This window comes from Bombina bombina, chromosome 4 (genome assembly GCF_027579735.1).
Source record: "Bombina bombina isolate aBomBom1 chromosome 4, aBomBom1.pri, whole genome shotgun sequence".
Classification (NCBI taxonomy): domain Eukaryota; kingdom Metazoa; phylum Chordata; class Amphibia; order Anura; family Bombinatoridae; genus Bombina; species Bombina bombina.
In genome coordinates, this window is record NC_069502.1 from 991,917,028 (window position 1) to 991,935,363 (window position 18,336).

Sequence of the window (18,336 nt, forward strand, 5' to 3'; positions counted from 1 at the left end):
CGGTCACTGTGGACTAGGGTAGTCTACCCTGATGTTCAAGTCAGGATGTAATTCATGTTGTTTATGCAGATATTCTCTTTAACCTGTTATTTGTTATGTTCTATGCAAAACTGTTGTTGTATGCTTTTTGTATACCATGTTATTTGTTGTATCTAAATGGAAAAAAAATGTATGCCTTGTCCTTTGAAAAGGGGGAAGATGTGATGAGAGTGGGAAGTGACGTCACCGGATAGGGGAGGGGCTTAGGTCCGTTAGTCTATGTCGCAGTTACTAAGTGAGATCAATGGTACATGCTGTACAATAAAATAGTGTTGTACCCTCTTTGCTGTGTCCTGCATCTCATGACAATTAGCTCATAGAAAAATCTACTTTTGAAGTGGGTGGCAGTGTAGGGTATTTCATATCTATATTAAAAAGTAAGTTATAGTGCAACTTCATTACAACTGATGAATTAAACTCCATCTAAAATATCACTAACATTCTGTATCTGATTTTATAAAGGGGAAAGTTTACCATCATTTTAAATGTAAAAAATATAGCGCCAGTTTTAAATGCATGTCTAACCTTTCTGTTGAATTGTTTTGTTTAGATTCTGAATGTTTTGGCGACTGATCAAGACACTGGAAACAATGCTCAAATTTTATATTCCTTTACAATATCTTCTTCTTTATTTTACATTGGAGAGAATTCTGGGAGCTTATCAACACTTCAACCTTTAGATTATGAAAAATATCCACAATATACCCTGGAAGTTATAGCATACAACCCAGAAAATACTCATCTTCAGAGTACTGCAACAGTCATTGGTAATGATAGATCGCATGTTTACATTCAAAGAAAGATGTTGTATAGTCCAAAAATAATTTAATATGTAAAGTGCATATAATGTGTTTAATAAAACTAGTACTCTCCTTCATTTCAAAACTGTAGCCACTCAGTAGATAACTTCTCCATCCATTGTACGATCTTCAGGTAGAGCAACAGGAGGAGCCACATATAAATGTAAAGGAAACTAACATGATAGAGCAATACAATCTAACCAAAGAGCATTCGTTTAGACATTATCAAGGGACCTCTTGTTTTTAGGCCTTTAGAAACTCTTTCCGCTTGTCAAAAGGGTATTTTCTTTTCATTTATTCTACACATCGAAAGCAGTGGTGGCTCTAGAGTTGGTGAGGCCTTAGGCAAAATTCAGATATTGTACACCTGGTTGTGTGGGGAGAGAGAGAGAGGTGACAACAAGAGAAGACAGAGTTTAGTCTAGAGGACAGAATGCAGAGAGAGTGGAAAGAAAATAGAAGAAGAACAAGAGAAGGAAGAGAGAGAGAGAGGAACGAGATGATAGAGTTGGAAAAGTGTATGTAGAGAGATAAGAAGGGGAAAAGAGGAGGAAAAGAGAGAAGAGAAAGTAAGAGAAAGAAGAGGGGAGAATTAGAAGGCATTGAGAGTGATAAGAGATAGAGAGGAAAGCAAGAAAAGAGACAAAGGAGGGTACAAGTGGGAGGGGGAAATTAGGTAAACCGAGAAAACACAGGGGGGGGAGTGAGAGATTAGAGAAAGAAGAGGAAAAGATTAGAGTGTAAGAGGAGGGATTGCAAAGGGGGTTAAAACAGTCCTGCTGTCCATTTTACATGTTCATTGTTGCCTGTCCCCTCTCCCTCCTGTTTATGCTGAGGCTGACAGCACCACAAAGGGGCAGGCAGAGGGTGAAGGGAAGGGAGGTTCCTGCACTTGACACCTAGAGAAATTGCAGTTGTGTAAGTGGTATAATATCCAGCTATTCAAGGAAAAAGTTGGTGGGCAGGGCCACTATGTTGCCAAAAACTAATTTCCCGGACACCTATTTGGCCTAACACTAAGGCCGACTATGCATAGAAGGAGAAAGAAGAGCGCAACACATACTGTAATGCTGTTAAAAATGCTGCTGCACCCCTGCTCACAGAAGACAACTTATAATATAGGCCAAACTGTTTATTTACTTAAAAAAATTAAAGCAAGCTCAACATATTCAGTCAGAGGAGCTGCCTTCTTTAAGACAGAACTAGTATTAAGCACCAACCACTGTTTTGATCTGTTTAATTTATTTTTACTACAATTATTTTCCTAGTGCATGTAGAAGATATGAATGATGAAGGTCCTACATTTGAACATCCCACATATAATAAAGTAATGCTGAACAAATCCTCCTACCCAGGCAGCCTTGTTATTGATCTAAATGTAACAGATGAAAAAGATGGAATTCATTACTCTATTACAGGTATTTATCAGTGACAAACACCAGTAAAAGTCTTCTTCAATAGCCATACTTCAAATATTTTCTGCCCTTTGGTTAACGCCAGAGTTAAAGTGAAAGTCAACCCTAGCGTTTGTAAAACGCTAGGATTGACTATTGAAACAAATAAAGGGGACTTTCATTCATGAAGTATAACAATAATTCATGCAGAAAGCTCCTTTATTTGTTTCAATTGATCACCGCTCAGGCAGCCCACAGCAGAAATGTATTTTGCTAAGAGGTGACCTCTTAGTAAATAGCGTGCAGGAAATCTGGCTCCCAAAGACACCAAGCCGGATTTACCGCACGGCTATTGGCTAAGAGGTGAAAACGACACCTCTCTAGCAAAACAGCGTTGTGCCAGGGGCTGCCTTAGCAGCTCAGAACGGCGATCGCTTGAAACAAATAATGGAGCTTTAAAACAAATAAAGGAGTATGTTATATTTCATGAATGAAAGTCCCCTTTATTTGTTTCAATAGTCAATCCTGGCATTTAAAAAACGCAAGGATTGACTTTTCACTTTTACTTCCCTTTACTTACTTCACCCCCTCTCAATTCTGCTTCCCACAGGAGTGGTCCTTGACCTTAAGCTTTTAGGGAACTAGCAAAGGTTGCTACGAATAAAGGTTGGAGTTTGGTATTGGTGTGTGGACATCACTTTCTACTAGTTATTCCTGATTTTCTAATACAAATCCCTCTTTTACTATTTAACAGAACTAATTAAAATTCCAGGTACCTATCTACGTTTCCTGCTTAACCCCTTAATGACCATGGTACTTTTCAATTTTCTTACCGTTTGGGACCAAGGATATTTTTACATTTCGGTGTTGTTTGAGTTGTAATTTTCCTCTTACTCATTTACTGTACCCACATATATTCTCACCATTAAATGGACTTTCTAAAGAGACCATTATTTTTATCATATCTTATAATTTACTCTAATTTTTTTTATAAAATATGATGAAAAAACGGAAAAAAACACACTTTTTCTAACTTTGACCCCCAAAATCTGTTACACATCTACAACCACCAAAAAAACACAGATTCTAAATAGTTTCTAAATTTTGTCCTGAGTTTAGAAACATCCAATGTTTACATGTTCTTTGCTTTTTTTGCAAGTTATAGGGCAATAAGTACAAGTAGCACTTTGTAATTTCCAAACGATTTTTTCTCAAAATTTGCATGTTAAATTTTAACACTGATATCTGTCAGGAATCCATGAATATATCCCAATCTGGTGAGATGGCTGGCCTGACCCTACACACCCCAGTACTTTATAAAGTGACCACAGTAATCTGTGACATGGTCCCGCCCCCCCATACTGTATATAGTGGTACTGTATAGTGACACTGTTTACCCCCGCCTCCCCATGCTGTAGTAACAAGGTCTGTAATTTGCTGGTTCCACAAACATACACACACACACATAAACACCAATGGGTAAAACAGAAACACTAACTCCTGTAGTCAAAGACTACTAGTGAAGCATCATGTCACACTCACATGATATCAGTGCAGGCAGTGGCAGGTCAACGTTTTTTATTTTTTTAAGCTGGGCCCAGTCGCAATTTCGTCCTCTGCACCCCCTGTAATTTCGCCCCTGCTTGCATAGTCATATTAATTAACATGGTCTATAATTAAGCAGGTCAGATGAAACTCGTAAGACCGAAGCCACCAGGGACGGCCCCATGTGTGCCTTTTTATTGTGTGCTTTAATAAAAGCTATCTTTTAGCCTTTTTCATCAGTTTCCTGCCACGCTTTGTTTTGATAGTGTTACAGTCATATTAATTCCCTATTCAGTTTAAAGAAGTTTAATATGACATCTCACGAGATTTAAGTAAAATCTCAAGAGATCACAGCAAAGCAAAGCATGACCTCAGCTCTGCTGATTGGCTATTGTTTTTTTTTTTCTTCAACCTGTATCTGACAGTAGCTGAAGTATAACTGTTCAGTGAGCACTTAGTTTTGTAAAATGAAGAAATGTTAAGATAAAGGGGCCGAATAATCAAGGGCCGAACGGCCCCTGATGCCTCTGTTTCCGTGCGACCGACGATAAATCGTCCCCCAAATATCTTCCTTTTCTACACAGAGATATACAGGTGATCTTTTCAAGTTAGCTTTTTACAGTTATGCTGCATCACTTTCAAGTGATTTAGTATATAGGTATTATATGTCTTTACATTTGAATAGCTTTTACTTATACTTTTTTCACACACACAAAGAAAATTAAAGGGACATGAAAGCCCAAAAACTCTTTCATGATTCAGATAGAGCATACATCTTAAAACAACTTTCCAAATTACTTATATTATCGAATTTGCTTAATTCTCTTGGTATCCTTTGTTAAAAAGGATACATAGATTGTCTCAGGAGCTGGGAGCTAGCTGCTGATTGGTGGCTGGACATATGCATCTTGTCATTGGTTTACTGATGTGTTGAGCTAGTTCCCAGTAGTGCATTGCTGCACCTTCAATAAAGGATACAAAGAGAATTTAGCATAATTGATAATGGATTAAACTGGAAAGTTGTTTAAAATTGTAGACTCTGTCTGAAACAGGAAATAAAAAAACTTTGAGTTTTATGTCCCTTTAACAAGTTTAACTGTTGCTCTTTCATATTCATGATTCATGAAAATATTTGAGTAATATGTCCCTTTAATTGTATACATCCTGTCTATCAATTATATTTCTGTAATGTAATGAATAATATATTGTAATCTATGTGTAATTACATTAATCTGGGCTTCATTTTATGAATAAAAGAAAGTAATAGTAATATTCTACAGTAAAATTAAAACTATTTACATTTTATAATGAGGTACTTTCAAGTTGGACTATTTGTACTGTAAATACCAAGACTAGAGGATAATTACATTTGAAATGTTTGCATATTTCTGAAAAGTAATAAATTATTTATTTCCTTAGATGGAAACAGCGAAGGATTATTTGTGATTTCAAATTCTACAGGTCACATCTTTTTAATAAAAGACCTTCCTAAACACAACAACTTACTAAGTTATGCACTGACAATTACAGCCACAGATATTGGAGTTCCACCTCTTTCAACTGCTACCAAGGTACTAACAAAACCTTTCTTAGAATACAAATGCTTTATTTTCTTTTAATATACAATTTAGGGGTGGATTTTTAGGCAATACTTACCAACCAATTAGGATTAGTAGGGAGTACACAACTGTATTAGTTTCAATTTACATTGTAACCAAGAAAGTTTACCTCACATATTTTTTTAATTTTTTTTTAAATGAAGAATGTTTAGATGCTGCAGCCTGCTATTTTCCTATGGATGTCAGGAAATGTTGGCATAGACTTTTTATATTCATACATTCCAAAGCATCAGCTCCTACTGAGCATGTGCAAGAGTTCTCAGTGTATGAGACTGTAATTGGCTGATGGATATCACATGATACAGTGGACAGGGAAATGGAGACAATCTTTGAAATTTCTCTATTGATAATTTAAAATTATTGCATTGTCTTTTTATTGTTCATTTGTGGATTGTGCAATTCTATTGTATCAGTGGCCCTTTATGTGTTCTCTTTGGCTATGTTGAGAAAAATATTTAATCAATTGTATTATTTATCATAATTTGGTGTAGGCCTTTAATAAATACTTTTAGTTTGTGTGAAGTTCCTATCATGTGATATTAGGTTACTTTGCTTATAAATGTTTTTTTTCTTTTTATTTCAAGGTGTTTGTGACAATAGCTTCAAGCAATGTTAGTGTTCCTGTTTTCTCAGCAGATTATTATACAGCTGAACCTTTAAGTGACTCCGCTTTACCATCTACAGTGGTTATACAAACTAGTGCCTTGTATAATAAACCACTTTACTATTACTTTACATCAGGGAATGATAAAGGTATTTTTTTTTACATTTTGTATACACTAAATGTACAGCTTTGTATTGGCCTAAACCTATTTTTGTAGGGACACTAAACCTTTTTTTTTTTTTCATGAATCAGATAGAGCATGCAATTTTAAGTACCTTTCTAATTTACTCCTATTATCAATTTTTCTTAGTTCTCTTTCTATCTTTATTTTAAAAAGCAGGAATCTAAGCTAAGGAGCTGGCCCATTTTGGTTCAGAACCCTGGATAGCGCTTGCTGATTGGTGGCTACATTTAGGGGCCAGTTTATCAATGTCTGTCCGACATGATACGCTTTAGCGTGTCATGTCCGAAAGACATCGCTAAATGCCGACAATGTACGCTGCCAGCTTTTAACATTGCACAACCAGAACTGCTTGTGCAATGCTGCCCCCTGCAGATTTGTGGCAAATTGGCTGCTAACAGGGGATGTCAATCAGCCCAATTGTATAGGATTAGGCGGATTGCAGACCGCAGCCTCAGAGGCAGTTGACCAGTTATAGAGCAGCAATCTTGAGACCGCTGCTTCATAACTGCTGTTTTTGGCAAGCCTGAAGGCTCTTGTGGAAACAGGGGCATCAAGCTCCATTTGAAGCTTGATAATTCAGCCCCTTAGCCATCAATCAGCAAGCGCTACCCAGGTGAGAGTAACATACAGTAGGTGTATAATGAAAGTTTGATTTCGACTGTCCCTTTAAGGCTAAAAATTATGTATTATAAAGAGAAGAAACAACTAGGGATTTTTATGTTGGGGGGGGGATTTTATCCCAAAAATATAGGTTGTCATCAGAAGCATATACAATATGTAACAAATGAGGAATCACATGGAAGGTCAATGAATATGGCAGTAGCATATTTTTACAGATTGTGTTGAAGTCAATTGTATATGCATTATAAAACAATAGTTGAATATTTGAATTGAGCCTACCAACATAACTGTGGAACTATTTAATAGGCCTTGCCATTATTTATTTAATGCTAGAAGTATTAGTGAAATGAGAGGATATAGAATTGTCTAATAATAATACTGATTTTTAATATTCATGTTTTCATGTAACATATATACAAATTCATTACTACTGTTTTCTTCAACCAGATTACTTCAGCATTGATCCATTTACTGGCACTATAAGGACCAAGAAAGTGTTGAACACATTGGATTTCCCAATCGATTTAAGAGTCAGAGTAACTGATTCCACTAATCTTAATATATTCAGTGAAGCTTTAGTTCATGTGACTGTGATAGATGACAACAAATTTGCACCAGTGTTCCCAGCTCCTGTCATGGAAGTCAAACTGAAGGAAGTAAGATAGTATGGTGAATTTCTCCTGTAAAGAAGAAATATTGTTACCACAAATAAGAAGCAGCATTAAAAAATTAGCATAAAAGGAATAGAAAGATACAAAATTATGTTTGCATTTTAATTTTAAATAGAAGCATTTTTTGCAATTTACATCCATTAGCAAACATGCTACTAGTGAAAGTTCTTACTGTTTTTCAGCAGGATACCCACATACTCTGTGAGTTCCAATTAGGGTTGCCTCCTTTAGTTCAGGCCAAACCTGAACACTCTTGTGTCGTGCACAGCAAAACATTTTTTGCAGAGTAGACACTATGTATAATAGCACATAAACACAAACTCCCACATGGATAACTCTCTCACACCTACACTTCAATACACAGACTCACACGCACAGAAAGACACTGAAAAACACAGACAGGGCCACCATCAGGGGGTGGACAGGGTGACTCCTGTCAGGGGCCAGTGGGCCCCATGAGGCAAGCACAACTATTATTTAAAAAATATATATGTATTTATTTTACATTTTGGCAGCCACCAGAGCGCTATTGAGCATGGTCTTGGTTCCACCAAGACCATATAAAGCATTTTCAAAATCCATAAGTAGAGCTGAAAGATGAGAACATTTGTACACAAGATTTGAAGTGGTACTCTTGGTTGGGGAAAATGGGGGGGAACCCCAAATATATGTCAACCTTTCAAAAGTACTTTTCTTCATCTACCAATTCTGACAGATCAATAATGTACAATTTTGAATTCACAGAAGTATTTTTGTTTGCACATTTACAAATATACGCCTAGAGTTCTGCGTTAGCCGTCAAAACCAGCGTTAGGGGGTCCTAACGCTGGTTTTGGCCGCCCGCTGGTATTTAGAGTCAGTCAGGAAAGGGTCTAACGCTCACTTTCCAGCCGCGACTTTTCCATACCGCAGATCCCCTTATGTCAATTGCGTATCCTATCTTTTCAATGGGATCTTTCTAACGCCGGTATTTAGAGTCTTGGCTGAAGTGAGCGTTAGAAATCTAACGACAAGACTCCAGACGCAGAAAAAAATCAGGAGTTAAGAGCTTTCTGGGCTAACGCCGGTTCATAAAGCTCTTAACTACTGTGCTCTAAAGTACACTAACACCCATAAACTACCTATGTACCCCTAAACCGAGGTCCCCCCACATCGCCGCCACTCTATTAAATTTTTTAACCCCTAATCTGCCAACCGCACACCACTGCAACCTACATTATCCCTATGTACCCCTAATCTGCTGCCCCTAACACCGCCGACACCTACATAATATTTATTACCCCCTAATCTGCCCCCCCCCCCAACATCGCCACTACCTACCTACACTTAACCCCTAATCTGCCGACCGCAGAACCCCTAATCTTCTGCCCCTAACCCCCGCCGACCCCTATATTATATTTATTAACCCCTAATCTGCCCCCCCCAACGTCGCTGCTACCTACCTACCTACAATTATTAACCCCTAATCTGCCGACTGGACCTCGCCGCTACTCTAATAAATGTATTAACCCCTAAAGCTAAGTCTAACCCTAACACCCCAAGTTAAATATAATGTTTATCTAACGAAATAAAATAAATCTTATTAAATAAATTATTCCTATTTAAAGCTAAATACTTACCTGTAAAATAAACCCTAATATATCTACAATATAAATAATAATTATATTGTAGCTATTTTAGGATTAATATTTATTTTACAGGCAACTTTGTATATATTTTAACCAGGTACAATAGCTAATAAATAGTTAATAACTATTTAATAGCTACCTAGTTAAAATAATTACAAAAGTACCTGTAAAATAAATCCTAACCTAAGTTACAATTAAACCTAACACTACACTATCAATAAATTAATTAAATAAACTACCTACAATTATCTACAATTAAACCTAACACTATACTATCAATAAATAAATTAAATACAAATACCTACAAGTAAATACAAATAAATACACTAACTAAAGTACAAAAAATAAAACTGAACGCTGCTTTTTTGCAGGTGTTAGGTTTTTTTTCAGCTCAAATGGCCCCATTGTTTCCTATGGGGGAATCGTGCACGAGCACGTTTTTGAAGCTGGCCGCGTCCGTAAGCACCGCTGGTATTGAGAGTTGCAGTGGCGGTAAATATGCCTGTACGCTCCCTTTTTGGAGCCTAACGCAGCCCTTCTGTGAACTCTAAATACCAGCGATATTTAAAAGGAGCAGGGGGAAAAAAAGCACGCGTAGCTAACGCACCCCTTTGGCCGCAGAACTCTAAATCTAGGCGATAATTCTTTAAAAAGTGATCTCTTAATTTCTGCTATTTTTTTTATCATGTATGTCACACACTGTTGATTTAGGGGATGGCAATGTGCAGACATTTTACCTCCTGTGAAGGTTTCTGTGGGTGTCTGTGTTTATGTCTTTGTGCTTTTGTCTCTGTGAGGGTGTGTGTGTGTATGTATGTCTGTGTGTTTTCTGTGGGTGTCTGTGAGTGTGTATGTCTTTGTGTGTTTTCTGAGGCTGTATCTGTGGGTGTTTCCTTGGGTGTATGAGGCAAGTTTGTGTTTGAGTTTGGGGGGGGGGTGTGTGTATCCATTGTCTGTTCCTTTTTAGGACATTTTGACCTTACTACTGATTATTCACATCTTTCTACAGACTTTGAGACTAATGAGACCTTTCTGGTCACCAATCCACCACTTAACCTTTAAATTATTGTTTAGGCAGTTCAGGGCCTTTCCTTTCAGCCACTGCATGTCATATAGTTGGCATCTTCCTTGACAAAAAGACAATCAGAATTCCCTATTTTGTCTTGTAAATCTCCTTTTTTTGACAAAACTGTAGTCTACCTCATTACTTGTCAGGTCAATGTAAACAAGTGCTGAGTGTCTGTGTCTGAGATTTTGTTTGTGTGTTTATTTTCGTGTCTGCTAGAGTGTCTATATGTGAATCCTTATGTGTGTCTGCGTGTTTCTGTTTTTGTGTGCTACTACCGTTACAATATTTCCAAGTTTGACTACACTTAAGAAAAAAATGCATATACGTTTTAGTCACTTGGTCAAAAATTGCACATGTTAAAGGGGGGGGGGGGGGCCCTGATCAATGGTTAAGTAAGAAGCCCCAAAATTTCTAGTGGCGGCCCTGAACACAGACACACACTCTCACGTACACACACAGACACACTGCCACACAAAGACACACACACACAAATGCACAATGCCACCTTTTTGTTTCCCACCAAACCGGACATTTGCATGTCTGGGCCTGACTCTGCTTCAAACCCGGACGTACAAATGGAAACCCGAAACCCATACACATTTTAATTTTGAGATAGCAAGCTAAAGATGGGTGCACAATGCAGGGCAGCAGCTTCAAAGGCTAATAATTTACTAGCATGTATTAAAAGAGGCATTGATTCAAGGGAGGAAAGCATAATTCTGTCACTATATAAATCCCTGGTACAACCTCATCTTGAATATGGAGTTCTGGGGACCGATCGCAAAAAGAGATATTGCAGAACTAGAAAAAGTTCAGAGAAGGGCCACAAAGCTAATAAGGGGAATGGTGAATTTATGATATGAGTAGAGGCTAGCCAAACTGGGTCTATTTTCTCTAGAAAAAAGGCACTTGAGAGGTTACATGATTACTATACATAAATATATTCAAGGCCAATATACAGAGATGGCAGAAGCTCTGTTTATTCCACGAAAATGTTTGTGACAAGAGGTCAAAATTTAAGTTTGGAGGAAAGGAGATTTCATCTCCTGCAACGGAAACGTTTTTTCACTGTAAGAGCAATAACCCCTCCCTAAATATATTTAAAAATTGTTTGAATACATTTCTGGCTAGAAACAAAATTCATGAATATGATTGCTTGTATTAAATGGGTCACCTTTAAGTGGGATTAAGCTCAACTGGAGATTTTTATAAATATATTAGATTTCTATAGGTTGAACTTGATGAACATCAGTCTTTTTTCAACCTGATCTACTATGTTACTATAGTGCCTTTCTATCTCTTGAAGTCTTTTATGTCATAATGTCTGTTTGGTGATCTGAAACCGCTTATATTTATCTGCACTTTTAGTAATTAAGTAATAATATTCAGCTAGATTACGAGTTTTGAGCGGCTCGGTACTAACTTGCAAGTTATTGTCACCTCTCACCTCCCTATAGCGCTGGCATTAGCAGACAATAAGTGAGCGTTGAGCAAAATCGAGCTCCATACAGCACTCCAATACCAGCGCTGTTGTGAGCTGGTATTACGTGCTTGTGCATGATTTCCCCATAGACATCAATGGGGAGAGCCGGCTAAATAAAAGCCTAACACCTGCAATAAAGGAGCGTAAAGCTCAGTAACGCAGCCCCATTGATTCCTATGGGGAAACGAAAAATTATGTTTAAACCTAACACCCTAACATAAACCCAGAGTCTAAACACCCCTAATTTGCAGTCCCCGGCATCGCCGACACCTACATTACACTTATTAACCCCTAATTTGCCGCCCCCAACATCGCTGCCACTATACTAAAGTTATTAACCTCTAAACCTAACCCTAAGTCTAACCCTAACACCCACTAACTTTAATATAATTAAAATAAATCTAAATAAAAATTACTATCATTAACTAAATAATTCCTTTTTTAAAACTAAATACTTACCTGTAAAATAAACCCTAAGCTAGCTACAATATAACTAATAGTTACATTGTAGCTAGCTTAGGTTTTATTTTTATTTCACAGCTCAGTTTGTATTTATTTAAACTAGGTAGACTAGTTAGTAAATAGTTATTAACTATTTACTAGCTACCTAGTTAAAATATATACAAATTTACCTTTAAAATAAAACCTAACCTGTCTTACACTAACACCTAACCTTACACTACAATTAAATCAATTACATTAAAGGGACAGGAAAATATCACCTGAGCATCTCTATGTAAAAAAGGAAGATATTTTACCTCACAATTTTCTCAGCTCAGCAGAGTAAGTTCTGTGTAAAAAGTTATACTCAGCTGCTGCTCAGCTGCAGGTAAAAAAAAGAAGGAAGAAATGAACAGCAGCCAATCAGCATCAGCAGTGCTGGGTCATGAACTCTTTTACTGTGATCTCATGAGATTTCACTTAACTCTCATGAGATTTAATTGTAAACTTCCTTACACTGAATAGGGAAATAACATGAGAGTGCACGAGGCTCATCCCTTCGGCTGTCCGGGACATACATACTGATATGCTGCTTAGAAGTCCTTTACAATGGGATGTGGCTACTGAGGAACTTTTGAGGTAAAATATCTTTCTTTTGTACATAGAGATGTTCAGGTGATATTTTCTAGTCAGCTTTTTACAGCTATACTGCATCACTTTCAAGTGTTTAAACATTTGGGTATTATGGCCCTTTAATTAAATACAATTAACTAAATTACACAAAATGAAAAATAAATGATCAAATATTTAAACTAATTACACCTAATCTAATAGCCCTGTAAAAATAAAAAAGCCCCCCAAAAATAAAAAAACCCTAGCCTACAATAAGCTGCTAATGGCCCTTAAAAGGGCCTTTTGCGGGGCATTGCCCCAAAGAAATCAGCTCTTTTACCTGTAAATAAAAATACAAATACCCCCCCCAACAGTAAAACCCACCACCCAGACAACCAACACCCCCCAATAAAAACCTATCTAAATAAACCTAAGCTCCCCATTGCCCTGAAAAGGACATTTGTATGGGCATTGCCCTTAAAAGGGCATTTAACTCTTTTTCAGTGCCCAAACCCTAATATAAAATTAAAACCAACCCAATAAACCCTTAAAAAAAAATAACACTAACCCCCGAAGATCAACTTACAGTTTTTGAAGATCCGACATCCATCCTCAACGAAGCAGCAGAAGTCCTCAGCGAAGCCGGCAGAAGTCTTCATCCAGACGTCATCTTCTATCTTTAACCATCTGGCGCGGAGCGGCTCTATCTTCAAGACATCCGGCGTGGAGCATCCTCTTTAATCAACGGCTCTTCCAGAATGAAGGTTCCTTTAAGGGATGTCATCCAAGATGGCATCCCTTGAATTTCCGATTGGCTGATAGAATTCTATCAGCCAATCAGAATTAAAGGTGAAAAAATCCTATTGGCTGATGCAATCGGCCAATAGGATTGAGCTTCAATCCTATTGGCTGATCCAATCAGCCAATAGGATTGAGCTAGCATTCTATTGGTTGATTGGACTTTAGCATCAAAATTGACATTCACTTTAATAAGAAACTTATCCAAACCCTGACAGGAATTGTTCAGATTTCTTCAGCAGTTTCTAGTTTTGTTGTATGTCCAGATAAATTACTATTTTTCTTCATTTCCAGATGTGTTTACATTTTTTTAAATCAAAACAAAGAGATTATACACCGTTGCATTTTTAATTTCCATCATAAAATTGCTAAAATAAAATAAAAAATAAAAAAAATTGATATTTGCAAGTTAATAAAAAAAAAGATTTTAGCTCTTGCAATAATGATATTTTTCTTCTTTTTCATCTAGGAGCAACCTTATCCTTTGTTAATTACTCAGCTGCATGCTGTTGACAATGACACAGGAAAAAATGGTCGTCTTACTTATAAAATTCTCAATGGAAATTTTGACAAATTCAAAATAAATGCTTTAAATGGAAAGCTGTTTGCTGAAAGAAAGTTTGATTTTGAAAATGATCCAAAAGAATATCAGGTTTGATTGACTAAGACATGTAGTGTATACTAAGCTAATTAATTGTATTATATTTTTACAATAGTGCTTTATTTTATAAAAGCACTTATTGCTAACAATCTTTAGCAAATTATATCTTCAAATGTTAAAAGCTTGTCATGTTTTTTGCATTGGAAGGAACCTCCAGTTTGTCTCTTCAATATCTGATAATGTTTTGATTATGTTATGGAGATATTATCTGTTTTAATAAGGTGAATTGGCATTATTTCCAAATAAAGAATTATAACAGCGGTATTTGACTTAAAAAAACATTGATTGCACTTCAGAGTCACTTCAATGACTTGCAGATATCTTTGTAGTGGAGATTGTGTTAGGCTTAAAGGGACATTAAACACTAAATAAATGCTTCAAAGAATGATGCATTCAAAGAAAAGATTAGTCTGAGAATAACATGTAGATGTATTTTTTAAAGTTTCATTTGCTGTTTAAACATTGTCAAAATTAGTGTAAACTTTTAGCGTTTATAAAACAATGGGAGCTGCCATTTTGTAACTTAGGTTACCTTCTCTGCTGTGGCCAATTAGAGACCGTTATAAATAGGTCACTAGAGTGTGCAGCCAATGACTGTGTGGAATAAAACAGTGTTCTGCACTTCCACTTCTAAAAGAAACTGAAAAATTGCAGGAAAAGGGAAAAAATAAATAATGAAAGTATATTGCAGACTTTTTAATATTTATACAATTTATCATTTTATATTGTTACCTCAAAGTTTTTAATGTCCCTTTAAGGTTAGGTTAAAGGGACACTGTAATGTAAAATGGTTTCACTGTAATGTATTTTCCAGTTACTTGTATAGGAAATGACTCCTTTAGGTTTAATTTTTGTAAATGAAATAGCTGTGCTTGCTCACTGTAACCTTAAAGGGACATTAAACCCAAATTTTTTCTTTCATGATTCAGATAGAGAATACCATTTTAAACAACTTTCTAATTTACTTCTGTTCTCTAATTTGATTCATTCTCTTGATATCCCTTCCTGAAAAGCATATCTAGATAGGCTCAGTAGCTTCTGATTGGTGGCTGCACATATTTGCCTCCATGTCATTGGCTCACCTATGTGCATTGCTATTTCTTTAACAAAGCATATCTAAAGAATGAAGCACATTAGATAATAGAAGTAAATTGGATTGTTGTTTAAAATTGTATTCTCTATCTGAATCATCAAAGAAAAAAAATTGGGTTTAATGTACCTTTAATTACAATTACAGATTACAAGTGGTGCACTAACTATGTGTGAGTGAACATGATTATATTGTGGCTCTTTGTGCATGTAGGAAGTAGCGCGCATATAAATATTTGATAGTAAATGTGTTCACTTAAGCGCAATTGAAGGTAATTCTCCCCTGTATAGAGAGACTTCAGATCTCTGGTTAACTGTTAATTGTATCAAAAATACAACTACACTGTCTGATAAAAACTATTTTAAAATATTGCATTAAAAAGTTTTAAGGCCTCAAAGATATGACTGCAAAAGGCTTTAACATAGAGATAGATACATACATATACATGTCTAAATATGTATATCTAAGTGTGTGTTTGTGTGTACATATGTATTTATATGTGTATATACTGTATGTATGTACAGACAATATATACACACACATATATATATATATATATATATATATATATATATATATATATATATATATATATATATATGTCTTTATTTGCTTACATATGTATTTATAAGTGCATAGGAGTGTTAGGTTTTTTCTACTTTTCCTGCTCCATTGAAATCTATGGGGGAATACGTTAATACAGTCGCAATATTAAAACTTCTGCTTTTTCAGGTTAGTGCTTATATGAAAACATAACTTGTAATATGCGCTACTCGACGCATGCAAAAAGCCAATGTCTAGTAAAGTTAAAGCGCAAGCAGGAGCCAAAAGTACCACTCCACTTGTAATCTAGCCCTTAAATGGGCTAAACTTGCAAAAATAACAGAGATGAAAACCTCTTTATCATCTCTCTCTCTCTCTCTCTCTCTCTGCTTCTCTCTCTCTCTCTGCATATATATACACATTTTCGTACCTATCTCCCTCACCCCAAATGGCTGCTTCCTGTTTACATAGCTTTTCTATAATCAATACTTAAAGGGACATGAAACCCACATTTTTTCTTCCATGATTTAGGAAGAGCATACAATTATAAACAACTTTCTAATTTACTTTTATAATCTAATTTGCTTCATTCTCTTGATATTCTTTGCTGAAAAGCATATATAGATATGCTTAGTAGCTGCTGATTGGTGGCTGGACATAGATGCCTCCTGTGATTGGCTCACCATGTGCATTGCTATTTCTTCATTAAAGGATATATAAATAATGAAGCAAATTAGATAATAGAAGTAAATTGGAATGTTGTTTAAAATTGTATTCCCTACCTTAATGATGAAAGAAAATTTTTGGGTATAGTTTCACTTTAAGAATTGAAATTCTCAGTATAGGTAGGGTTACAATAGACAAAATCAGCTATTTCATATTACAAAAAGGAGTAATTCGTAAGCAATTGAATATACTCCAGCAGGTAAAATGGATCATTGGGCACACATTAAAGGGGAAAAGCATTTACAGTACAATGTCCCTTTAAGGACTTGGATTAGGGTTAATTATTTAAATATAAATAATCTCTTACCCTTATCCCTACCTGTAACCCAAACCACTGATACCCTAACCTTATATTGATGTTCCCACTCATCACATTTAATGATACAAGGCAACTTGATAGAAGCATTAGAGTACAACAGAATGACAGAGGAAACACTAGAAGTTGATGTAACCAAATAAGGTGAAGCGCAACATTGATTTAATTACAGATAAACTATACAATAAAAATACTGATTTAAAAACAATAAAAATTACACAATTTATGCATAAAATATGGAGAGTGAGATATCTGCAAATGTTCAGCTTTAGGGGCCGATTTATCACGCTCCATATGGAGCTTGATGCCCCTGTTTCCGCGTTATCCTTCAGGCTCGCCGGAAACAGTAGTTATGAAGCAGCGATCTAAAGACCGCTGTTTCATAACTTGTCCGCCTGCTCTGAGGCTGCGGACATCAATCCGCCTGATCCTATATGATCGGGCTGATTGACACCCCCTGCTGGTGGCCGCGAATCTGCAGGGGGCGGCATTGCACCAGCAGTTCACAAGAACTGCTAGTGCAATGATAAATGCCGAGAGCGTATGCTGTAGGCATTTATCGATGTGCAGCAGACGTGATCCGCTACTCCGTATCATGTCCGCTCACCCTATGATAAATCTACCCCTTAGTGCCGTAACTCTGTTTAAACATTTTCTGAGTATAAGATGAATAATAAACTGTACCTTTGCTTTTGTAGGAATATTTTAACTTACTTAACATTTTTATTTGGTTACTATTTGTATACATATGAATTATATTTACAGATTGTTGTCCTAGCTGAAGATGATGGGAAACCAAACAAGAAACAAGGATATTGTACTGTTGTGGTCCACATTGCAGATATAAATGATTTTAAACCTGTGTTTGAACCAACTGAAAAAATGTTGGTTAAGGAAAATGCACCAATAGGCACTGTGATTGGCAAAGTCACTGCAACTGACATGGACAGTGGAGATAATGCATTTATACAGTACACTCTCTTAGGTATGTTATTATTTGCTTTTATTGTATATTTGCATATACACACACACATAGACAGCAAAGTATCCACCCTTGCAGACAAAACTTTATAAGGATAAACAATGCCCTTCTTCAAGAATCAAATGTGTTTTATTTCTGAAGAAGGGAATAGTTTGTCCTGAAAATGTCAAATAATGTTTAACCCTTTCATTGCTAAGCCATTTTAACACCTCATTGCTGAGTCAATTTTGAGCTTTTTTTTTTTTTTTTTTTGCTACCTACATTTAAAGGGACAGTAAACCTTAAAAATAATGTTATATAATTCTGCACATAGTGCAGAATTATATAACATTATTTAAGTGCTATCGTTCTAAAACCCTTTTTAACCTTTTAATATGTAAAAATGATGGCGCTTTTACAGACCCGCTCTCTGCTCTCTGCTGAGCGGGTCTGTAATATTTAGTCAGCACATCGGGCCAGCTGTATAGTCACAGCCCGGCCCGATCGCGCCATAAGACTAAGTGCAGCTCG

At 36.2% G+C, this 18,336-nt stretch overlaps 1 protein-coding gene across 1 annotated transcript in view; it reads left to right on the forward strand.

The window, feature by feature from the left end:
- Nucleotides 1-18,336, forward strand: part of LOC128658145 (protocadherin Fat 4-like) — a 651,406-nt gene that overhangs the window by 168,546 nt on the left and 464,524 nt on the right. The window contains exons 16-22 of the mRNA XM_053712644.1: nt 590-806; nt 2,108-2,257; nt 5,198-5,349; nt 5,982-6,150; nt 7,254-7,462; nt 13,978-14,160; nt 17,610-17,829. Coding sequence (XP_053568619.1) covers nt 590-806; nt 2,108-2,257; nt 5,198-5,349; nt 5,982-6,150; nt 7,254-7,462; nt 13,978-14,160; nt 17,610-17,829 — 1,300 coding nt within the window. The remainder of the gene's footprint in view (nt 1-589; nt 807-2,107; nt 2,258-5,197; nt 5,350-5,981; nt 6,151-7,253; nt 7,463-13,977; nt 14,161-17,609; nt 17,830-18,336) is intronic.